This window comes from Nerophis lumbriciformis, linkage group LG24 (genome assembly GCF_033978685.3).
Source record: "Nerophis lumbriciformis linkage group LG24, RoL_Nlum_v2.1, whole genome shotgun sequence".
Classification (NCBI taxonomy): Eukaryota; Metazoa; Chordata; class Actinopteri; order Syngnathiformes; family Syngnathidae; genus Nerophis; species Nerophis lumbriciformis.
This window is the reverse complement of record NC_084571.2, coordinates 32285421-32296694: the sequence shown is the minus strand read 5'-3', so window position 1 is coordinate 32296694 and position 11274 is coordinate 32285421. Positions and strand designations below refer to the sequence as shown.

The following is an 11274-nucleotide window of genomic DNA, read 5'->3' as shown; positions in this document are numbered from 1 at the left end:
TGTTAACGTAACATATTATGGTAAGAGTCATTCAAATAACTGTAACATGTAGAAAATGCTATACGTTTACCAAACAATCTGTCACTTCTAATCGCTAAATCCCATGAAATCTTATACGTTTAGTCTCTTACGTGAATGAGCTAAATAATATTTTATATTTTACGGTAATGTGTTAATAATTTCACACATAAGTCACTCCTGAGTATAAGTCGCACCCCTGGCCAAACTATGAAAAAAACTGCGACTTATAGTCCGAAAAATACGGTACTTTTTTAAAGTAATAATTTCTTACTTCAAGCATGAAAAAAAAAATCATGATGCCGAGCGCATATCATTATGTCAAGATAATGGCACTAGCATTTACTTAATTTAAGAAAATGTTTCAACATATTGAGTAAAAAAGTCAACTTTTTTTTTTCTACCAAGAAAAGTGTTGTTAGTGAGAATATACTTATTTTAAGGTATTTTGGGGTTCATTGAGGTTAGCTAATTTTACTTGTTTTGGAAAGTCTTGACAAGCCAAATTTTCTTGTTCTATTGGCAGATAATTTTGCTTAGTTCAAGTAAAATACCCCTAATTTCTTTTTTTTTTTATTGTTTTTGAACACTGACTTTTTGCAGTGCATTGATTACGTCTCAATTAAGACCGGCCTATAAATCTAAACCAGCCCAATGGCATGGAGTGAAACCTAATACAGTAGTAAATTACATAACACCGCATGTGCTGGCCACACTCCTGGTAACCATATGCTGAGGCAGCACTCTGCAAAGCGAGCCCTCGCTTCCCGTCAACCACGAGCGGCTTGCCGAGCTCACATCTGTTTCAGTTTCACATGGCCAGGCGAGGTTTGCCAGACATGAGAAGTAGCCGATTTCTGTCTGAAGCTGAAGAACTGCGAGAAAACCTGATGTTTTGTTTGATTTCAAGCGCAATGTTGATATTGGAATGATGCTGCCAAAGGATGAGATTAGAAAAGAAAATGTATATTGGTACCGGTGCCTGGGATCAGTACCAATTTTTGGTACTTTTGTTTGTGTTAATACATGTTAATTGTTTATTGATAAAATAAGTAAACTCGGAAGTAAGCATGCTTCACTTCTAGTTGTATTAGTACTGTTGCAATTTCAAGGATTCTGTGCAAGCAAAGTCAACATTTTCTGAACCGCGGAGAAGATTATGAAAGAAGATGTCACTCACAGTTTTGGGGACATTTGCCTCGATGTCTGCTCTGAAGAGCGTGTTGGCGATCAGTGGTGGAACTTTGATTGACGTGAGTTCCTAAAACATTTTAGCCTGTTTCTGCTAATTTGTCAACTAATTTATTTTGTATCCGTCTATTTCGGTCAACAATAATGACGCTTATGATAAGCCTCATCATTATGCGACCGGAGCGCAAGACAGTTCACACTGAAGTCGCATCATAACACTACCTGATTGATTTGTAATTTAAAACTCATAATAATAATGTCTATAATGTTGCTGACAGAAAATTAACTTCCATACCTTTTAAAATGTTCTTGTAATCAGACAATATTTTCAGTATTTTTGTAAATAAGACCGCCCACAAAACGGCTCATCCTGAAGCGACTGTCAGAAAGGGACTTGAAGATGATCTGTAAAACATCATTTATGCAACATTTTGACCAAAGAACCACCATTACATGTTATGTAGACCACAAGGAGATGTTATAAATTTAGAAAAAAATCATAATATGACCCCTTTAATGCGCCTTATAAACCGGTACGCCTTTTGTATGAAAAAAGTCCTTAATAGACCCGCTCATCGGCAGTGCGCCTTATAATCTGGTGCGCCCTATGGTCCAGAAAACACGGTACTGTTTTTGGGGCTCTGAAGACCGGATAAACTGACAGACTCATAGTCAAAAAGGTGGAGTTCCATGGGTGTTTTTTATCTTCACTTTTATCGTTTTCACCATAAATGGCAGGTTATTGTGATAGTCCATATCACCTGGTGTGGCCAGTGGGCCTTGAATTTGACACATTTGGTCTAAATGCCTTGAGTTATCATTACAGTAATAACGGGAAACTAACAATACTGCCTTTCAACCATTTCTGTATGTAGGCATTAGCCAGGCCTCCCTCGCCCGCCTGCAGCTCGTGCAGAACTCTGCTGCTCGTCTGCTAACACAGACCCGCAGACGTGAGCACATCACCCCTATATTAGCGTCCCTTCATTGGCTCCCTGTGCGTTATCGAATCAATTTTAAACTCCTTTTATTTGTTTTTAAATGTCTAAACAACCTCGCACCAACCTATCTCTCCGACCTCCTTCAGCCTTACTGCCCCACCCGATCCCTAAGATCAGCCGATCAGCTGCTGTTGACGGTCCCTGACACAAGGCTGAAGCTTAGAGGTGACAGAGCTTTCGCCACTGCTGCTCCCAAGCTCTGGAACGACCTACCTCTGAGTATTAGACAAGCCTCCTCTCTTCCTGTTTTTAAATCTCTCTTAAAAACATACTTTTATTCCATGGCTTTTAACACTGAATGATATCCATCCTGCAATGGCACCCCATAATACACATGCTGTGAACCTGTTTTTTATGTTTTTATGTTTTTATTTATTCTATATTATTTATTTATTTTTTATCGTGTTTTGTTAGTGTTGTGTTGTGTTTGCTTGGTACTCATATTATCTTTTAACCTGCCCATTGTACAGCACTTTGGCTACCCCTGTGGTAAATTTTAAATGTGCTTTATAAATAAAGTTGATTTGATTTGATTTGATTTCGATTTTTGCTGTGTAATTCTAATACAATAACAACAAATTGTGAGCAAAAAAATCTTGCAAGTGCAAAAATTTTGAATCAAAAAGGGTTGTGCACAGACAACATATCTTTGGGTGGACAACCAGCCACTGTTTTGCAGGTGAGAAAATGTGAGAAACTCCTCTTTTTTCAGGTCAACTCTGTAGTGCTGTGCAAGTTCATTTACACTGCTATTATCTGGGATCTTCCTCCGGGGTTAGCCCACAGCTGTGCTTGAGTGACTGTGTAGTCTGCAAACAGACGTGACGTCACAAGTAACGAAGGTATCAAGATATGGCACCATTTAATTTCACATCAATTGATACCCTGTAGTAGCAGCGGAATTCGGTCGGTGCCTATAAAAGTACCGAATTTGGTACCCATTTCTGATTTTCTGGAGTCTGCGGTGTTGCTTCAAAAGTATGTCATTTATTAGTACCGTATTTTTCGGAGTATAAGTTGCCCCGGAGTATAAGTCGCACCGGACGAAAATGCATAATAAAGAAGGAAAAAAACATATATAAGTCGCACTGGAGTATAAGTCGCATTTTTGGGGAAATCGATTTGATAAAACCCAACACCAAGAATAGACATTTGAAAGGCAATTTAAAATAAATAAAGAATAGTGAACAACAGGCTGAATAAGTGTACGTTATATGAGGCATAAATAACCAACTGAGAACGTGCCTGGTATGTTAACGTAACATATTATGGTAAGAGTCATTCAAATAACTATAACATATAGAACATGCTATATGTTTACCAAACAATATGTCACTCCTAATCGCTAAATCCCATGAAATCTTATACGTCTAGTCTCTTACGTGAATGAGCTAAATAATATTATTTGATATTTTACGGTAATGTGTTAATAATTTCACACATAAGTCGCTCCTGAGTATAAGTCGCACCCCCGGCCAAACTATGAAAAAAAACTGCGACTTATAGTCCGAAAAATACGGTAGTCAAATTGTGAAAAAATTTAATTGTGGGAGGAGGTGTGGCTAGCGCGCTTGCAGGAGCAAAGGTCACCGCCTCTGTCTGTGGTGCGGAGGACGAGCACCATCGGATAGGGGCTGGGCATGTGCTGACGGCGAGACACAGCTGGCAGTGAGCGGCCGGGAGCAGGAGGAAGAGAGAGGCATGACACAGAGGATGACTGAAAAGTCGAGTGTCATATGAATATTGTGGAAAAATAAAAACCTTTGTCAAACCAGAACAACGGTCTCCAGCTGACGTGTGATCCACCAAACCTGCTAGGAGGTAACTTCCACAGTAATATTTGCAGTACAATAAATACGTGGATTGTCTCACCGTCGTCTTCGCTACGCTCTGCGGGAAACTCCACCGACTCCGCCAGCGAAGCCAGAGAGGTGCGTCTGGATGAGGCGCCTGACGCCAAGCTAGCAGGTCTGCTACCGGGCAGCCTGTTTATCCAGTGGTCGCACAGGGAAGAACTGGTAGAGCCTGCCAGGTGAATTAAAGACGTGTCGATACAAAAGTGAATGAGCTGACTGGAGAGTTAGGGGTTAAAACCAGCCTGACCTGCAACAGAACTGTTGGCGGACCAGGAAGGTATAGCAGTCCTCCGCTGGTAGAAGAGAATGTAGGCAGTTTGTTGACACACGTCGTCGTCGGCTACGGGTGAAACCTCGCTGTCATCAAAACAGTACCACTGACCATCGACGGAGTTCTTGCAGTAGGCTGCAGAAAAGGAAATGTGATTTAATGTGCAAGAACAGCACATTTCTCCAATCATACAATGGCTGTTTGTTACCAGTGTAGTGGCCTCCGTGCATGCTCCCGTGATGGTTGCACACAGCGTACAGGTCATACAGGAAGTCATCAGGGTTTCTCCCTAAGCCGTAGGGTCGTCTCCACGGTGACCAGTGGGAAGGTAGACTCCAGCTGCTCTGGCTCCTCTTCACCACGTGAGGCGCCATGTCCATGCCCATCAGCGGGAACTGCACCAAGTTTTGCATCTTCACCCTGCGGTCTCCCTCCTGAGAACACAAAAGACGGCTTGCGTCTGCCTGAGGGTTGACACAAACAAGACGGCGAGTTGAAGTACCTGTCTGAACCTCTTGAGGTGCAGTATGAGCACGTCGGGCAATGTCCACAGGCTGAGCTTAATGCGGCCCTGCTGCAGCTGCTTGCAGTGGGGGCAGCGCCAGGCGTCGTCTGGGGCCAGCTGAAACACACAAGAACCATAGCAGCGGCCATCAAGGACAAACTCCATTTAGCCGCTTGTAAAAAAAAAATTATAATAAAAAAACAAAACCTCAAATCGCATGGGGCACCGGCTTTTATTTGCGTTTCTCTCTGCTCCCCCTCCTACATTCTTTTGCAATGGTTTATGTTGGCCTTGGCTTCACGTGGTATGTTAGTCCAAACGTAGCATTAGGAGTAAAAAACACAGCAAAACCACAAAAAGAGACTGTTTTTAGCACCAGAGTGAGCGCCGAGAGTAACATGGAGGAACTCCCGCTGACTGAGAAAAACTGAAACCCAGTCGTCCCTTGCAAACGGATTTCGATATCAATTAAATATTAAATATAAATATTTTTATTAGAGATGTCCGATAATATCGGACTGCCGATATTATCGGCCGATAAATGCTTTAAAATGTAATATTGGAAATTATTGGTATCGGCTTCAAAAAGTACTTTTTTTTTGTCCTGTCCAGCTTCACAGGCAAATCATATAGTTGATGTAGACGCCCATAGCGGCTGTTCAGATTGAGCCCGGTTTATAATTTCCTGTTATACAGTATGCCAGGCAGTCTTGCACGAAAGGAGGACTATGTTATTGTTTACTTTATTACTCTAGTGTACTCTGGACTGAAGCTGTGTGCCTTCATTGTTTTTGTAGCTGTTGTTTTGAGGCATGTTTAAAAAAAAATTAAAAAAATAATGCACTTTGTGAAAGTCAAAGTATAGTACTTCCCATAGTTGTAGTGGGTATCAGGATTATCTCAGGAAGAGCATGTCCCAAATTCCAAGCTGCTGTTTTGAGGCATGTTAAAAAATAATGCACTTTGTGACTTCAATAATAAATATGGCAGTGCCATGTTGGCATTTTTTTCCATAAATTGAGTTGATTTATTTTGGGAAAACCTTGTTACATTGTTTAATGCATCCAGCGGGGCATCACAACAAAATTACAGCATTTTTCGGAGTATAAGTCGCTCCAGAGTATAAGTCGCACCGGCCGAAAATGCATAATAAAGAAGGGAAAAACCATATATAAGTCGCACTGGAGTATAAGTCACATTTTTGGGGGAAATTTATTTGATAAAACCCAACACCAAGAATAGACATTTGAAAGACAATTTAAAATAAATAAAGAATAGTGAACAACAGGCTGAATAAGTGTACGTTATATGAGGCATAAATAACCAACTGAGAACGTGCCTGGTATGTTAACGTAACATATTATGGTAAGAGTCATTCAAATAACTATAACATATAGAACATGCTATACGTTTACCAAACAATCTGTCACTCCTAATCGCTAAATCCGACGAAATTTTATACGTCTAGTCTAGGGGTCGGCAACCCAAAATGTTGAAAGAGCCATATTGGACCAAAAATACAAAAACAAATCTGTCTGGAGCCGCAAAAAAAATTAAAATCCATATTACATACAGATAGTGGGTCATGAGATATAAACTGAATTAAGCGGACTTAAAGGAAACTAGAAGACCTCAAATATACCTACAAATGTGGCATAATGATGCAATATGTACATATAGCTAGCCTAAATAGCATGTTAGCATCGATTAGCTTGCAGTCATGCAGTGACCAAATATGCCCGATTAGCACTCCACACAAGTCAATAACATCAACAAAACTCACCTTTGTGAATTCATGCACAACGTTAAAAGTTTGGTGGACAAAATGAGACAGAAAAAGAAGTGACATAAAACACGTCCTAGAAAGTTTTAAATGTAAACAAACTATGGTGAGTTCAAGGACCGCCAAAATTAGTGGGACAAAACGGCGCTCGCCAAATACTCGAATCAGTGAAGCATGTTTAATACAAACAGTGTGCTTTACAACAATTGGGGAGGTTTGTGTCATGTTTGTCCTCCTACAGAAACCATATTAACACAAAAAATATTTTTTTTCCCCCTCATCTTTTTTCATACATTTTCGAAAAAGCTCCAGAGAGCCACTAGGGCGGCACTAAAGAGCCGCATGTGGCTCTAGAGCCGTGGGTTGCCGACCCCCGGTCTAGTCTCTTACGTGAATGAGCTAAATAATATTATTTGATATTTTACGGTAATGTGTTAATAATTTCACACATAAGTCGCTCCTGAGTGTAAGTCGCACCCCCGGCCAAACTATGAAAAAAACTGCGACTTATAGTCCGAAAAATACGGTAGGCATAATAATGTGCTAATTCCACGACTGTATATATCGGTATCGGAATCTGTAATTAAGAGTTGGACAATATCGGAATATCGGATATCAGCAAAAAAGCCATTATAGGACATCTCTAATTTTTATAGAGCTCAAAACTGGTTTCCAACCTTCTAAATATGTTTTTTTAACATAACCAGAGGCCTCTAAACATAAAAACACCCATATTGGCTCGTTTCACCCAATCTAGTAGCTTGGAGTATATTTTACTGTTCTACTCACCGATAACCCAAAGGATCTTCCAAGCATCATTGCTATGGCCATCACCCAGCCACTACAACACGGCCACGGCATGGAAATACTTTGCATGCTAAAACAATGTGCGTATATTGTTCTGCCAAAACGTACTCCACTTGACAGTCGCAGCTATGATAATTAGCTTTGTTGTTAGCATTGCAATGCCATGCATCGCAGCTAGGATAGGCTCCAGCCCACCCGCATTTCCAATAGGGGCAAGCCGTAGAAAATGGATGGGAGGATGAGACAAATACTGCCTTGTAATACATTAAAAGGGTCAAAAGTCTACATTTAAAACACTTCCTTGTGGTCTACATAAGTGGTCCCCAACCACCGGTCCGTGAGGCATTTGCTACCGGGCCGCAGAGAAACATTAAATAATTTTTAACGGACTGCATTTTGATGCATATGAAAAAGTGTAGCACGGTGGAAGAGGGGTTAGTGCATCTGCCTCACAATACGAAGGTCCTGAGTAGTCTTGGGTTCAATCCCGGGCTCGGGATCTTTCTGTGTGGAGTTTGCATGTCCTCCCCGTGACTGCGTGGGTTCCCTCCGGGTACTCCGGCTTCCTCCCACCTCCAAAGACATGCACCTGGGGATAGGTTGATTGGCAACACTAAATTGGCCCTAGTGTGTGGATGTTAGTGTGAATGTTGTCTGTCTATCTGTGTTGGCCCTGCGATGAGGTGGCGACTTGTCCAGGGTGTACACCGCCTTCCGCCCGATTGTAGCTGAGATAGGCTCCAGCGCCCCCCGCGACCCCAAAGGGAATAAGCGGTAGAAAATGGATGGATGGATGAAAAAGTGCAACATTTATCTGTGCAGTAATCTATTTATTTATAACTGCACATTATTGCTCTTTTATCTTGCACTACAACGAGCTAATGCAACGAAATGTCGTTCTTATCTGTACTGTAAAGCAGTGGTTACCAACCCCGGACTGGTCCGTTGCGCATTTTGCTACCGGGCCGCAGAGAAACATTAAATAATTTATAAACTACTGCATTTTCTCCGACTTAACTTTCGCCTATCCCACTAGACACACCAATAAGCTTGTTTATAGATGTACAATAACACTCCTCATAGGAAGTTGCCATTTGTTATAGCTTTGTGACATGATACAATGCACATTAATGAACATATAAAATATAAATGTGACAGATTGTAGCCAAAGGCTGATTTCCATCTGCAGCTCATTGCAAAGAAACAAGCCCAGGGCTCCCACTAATCCAGTGTTATAGTGAGTTGTATTTTTCATGCACTTATTTTTGCTGTATTTTTATCTGGCACAAGAGGAAAGACGGTCCCTGAAAATAATGCCTACATTAAACCGGTCCCTGGTGCAAAAAAAGTTCCGGACCACTGGTCTACATGACATGTAATGGTTGTTCTTTGGTGAAAATTGTGCATGGATTATGTTTTACAAACAGTTTTTAAGCCACTTTCTGACCGTCTCTTCAGGATGCGCAATTATGTGGCTCCACTTCGACAGCATCTTCTCCCTGACATTTTGGGTTGTTTTTTTTCAAGTCTACTCACAGATGTAAGTTTGAACTATACGCTACTTTGTATTAGAAATGGCAACCGTAGTGGATGCATGTGCATGTATGAGCCAGTCTGCCCCATAACGAGGATAGAAAAAAGGAGCTTATTAACCACAGCGTCTGACTACAATGGCGGCCGCGCGCAAAGCACTGTGAGTAAATTAATTATATGGGGATAATCCGCTGATGTCAAAAACGGCAAAAATGTCACCAATGTGGCGAATTCCAAACGGCTCATTTCATGGAAGTATGAAGGAAGGCAGGAATTTTTTAATCAATAATGCCTTCATGGTTTGATTGCACATTTGCGGGACTTATGCAGATCCCAAATACACAAAAACAGGTCAAATAGGGAAGAAAAGTTGGTTTTGCACAATAGTGACCCTTAATTTAATACTTAATTTAGGTCAAAAATATGTAGAATATCCATCCAATAGCTTTCTGTGCCGCTTGTCCTCATTAAGATGGAGCTTATCATGTAGATCAGGGATGTCAAACTTGTTTTCATTGAAGGGCCACATCGCAGTTATGGTTGCCCTCAGAAGGCTGCCTTTAACAATGAGTAATATATGAATATACCGGTACATGTTTATATTAGGGATGTCCGATAATGGCTTTTTTGCCGATATCGTCCAACTCTTAATTACCGATACCGATATATACAGTCGTGGAATTAACACATTATTATGCCTAATTTGGACAACCAGGTATGGTGAAGATAAGGTCCTTTTTAAAAAAATTAATAAAATAAAATAAATAAATTAAAAACATTTTCTTGAATAAAAAAGAAAGTAAAACTATATAAAAACAGTTACATAGAAACTAGTAATTAATGAAAATGAGTAAAATTAACTGTTAAAGGTTAGTACTATTAGTGGACCAGCAGCACACACAATCATGTGTGCTTACGGACTGTATCCCTTGCAGACTGTATTGATATATATTGATATATAATGTAGGAACCAAAATATTAATAACAGAAGAAACAACCCTTTTGTGTGAATGAGTGTGAATGAGTGTAAATGGGGGAGGGAGGTTTTTTGGGTTGGTGCACTAATTGTAAGTGTATCTTGTGTTTTTTATGTTGATTTAATAAATAAAAAAAATTTAAAAAACGATACCGATAAAAAAACGATACCGATAATTTCCGATATTACATTTTCTTCATGGTTCTTTTTATTGATTTCACATTCACATTAACAACAAATTCAAACCCTCATCGTCTCCTACCCCTGCTGTCACTCAAAACAAAAACAAAAAACAAACGTAAGAGTGCAAAAGTACCCAGAGTAAAAAAAAAAAAAAAAGTTCAATACAAGGCACTTAAGACAAAGTAATTGAAAACTGAAACACACTGTAGAAGCAGCATGACAAGGCCTGAAACGTCGGCAGTCATATTTAGGTACATGTCTAGGGCTCTTCCTGCACTTGTGTAGAGGATTGGTCAAAAAAAGTCTCCACACTTTAAAAAACTTGTTTTCAGAGCTCCGTTAAGTAAATCTTATTTTCTCGAGCTTCAGGTTTCCGATATTACATTTTAAAGCATTTATCGTATATCTCTAGTTTATATATATATATATAATACATTAACAATATATTTTTTTACATCAGCTGCAAAAAATATATACAAATGTTACTTTAAAAACTGGCAGCTCAGTCACCAGAATTTTACAGAAAAAGCATTGTTTTTTTTTACAACATATACACAAATTTAACAAATGGAATGGAAAAACAATACCACTGTTTAAGCAGTAAAATTCAAGCAACCGTAAAATCCTGTTGTTTTTAATGTTTTTTTTGTTTGGTTTTTAATGTTTTAGTGTCTTACTGTATAGGGAAAAAAAACAGTACCAAAATTGATTTTACGGTAAAAAAATATAACCGGAAACTCTCTTGTCAAATTTACAGTCTACAATTTGATGGATAATTTGTTTTGAAATCATAAGTCAAGCAGATATTTAAGTACAGTATTTATCTTTATTATAACAAAAAATATTTTTGGAATACATGATAATTTAATATTTTGATAATATTGAATTTTAAAAGATGTGCAATTGCATGCAGTACATGATTTTTTATGCCAAAATGTAAAGAACAAATATATTTAGTAAGGTTTTGATGTGGCGGGCCAGGTTTGGCCCATGGGCCTTTAGTTTGACACCTGTGATGTAGATTATGCTTAAAAAAATAATTCAAAAAATTTGAAGTGAAACCGCAATATTTGCAGCGCGAATGACGACTATACACAGTATTTTTTTTTTTTAAATCCAGTCGACAAAAAATATTCCTACAATATTTAAT

The 11274-nt window shown here is 39.3% G+C and overlaps 1 protein-coding gene across 1 annotated transcript in view; it reads right to left on the bottom strand.

Moving 5' to 3' along the window:
* The window catches only part of usp31 (ubiquitin specific peptidase 31), a 30495-nt gene that overhangs the window by 5196 nt on the left and 14025 nt on the right, over positions 1 to 11274 (bottom strand). The window contains exons 12-15 of the mRNA XM_061981996.2: positions 4840 to 4959; positions 4546 to 4771; positions 4314 to 4472; positions 4083 to 4235 (exon numbers count right to left, since the gene is read on the bottom strand). Of these exons, the coding sequence (XP_061837980.2) occupies positions 4083 to 4235; positions 4314 to 4472; positions 4546 to 4771; positions 4840 to 4959 (658 nt within the window). The remainder of the gene's footprint in view (positions 1 to 4082; positions 4236 to 4313; positions 4473 to 4545; positions 4772 to 4839; positions 4960 to 11274) is intronic.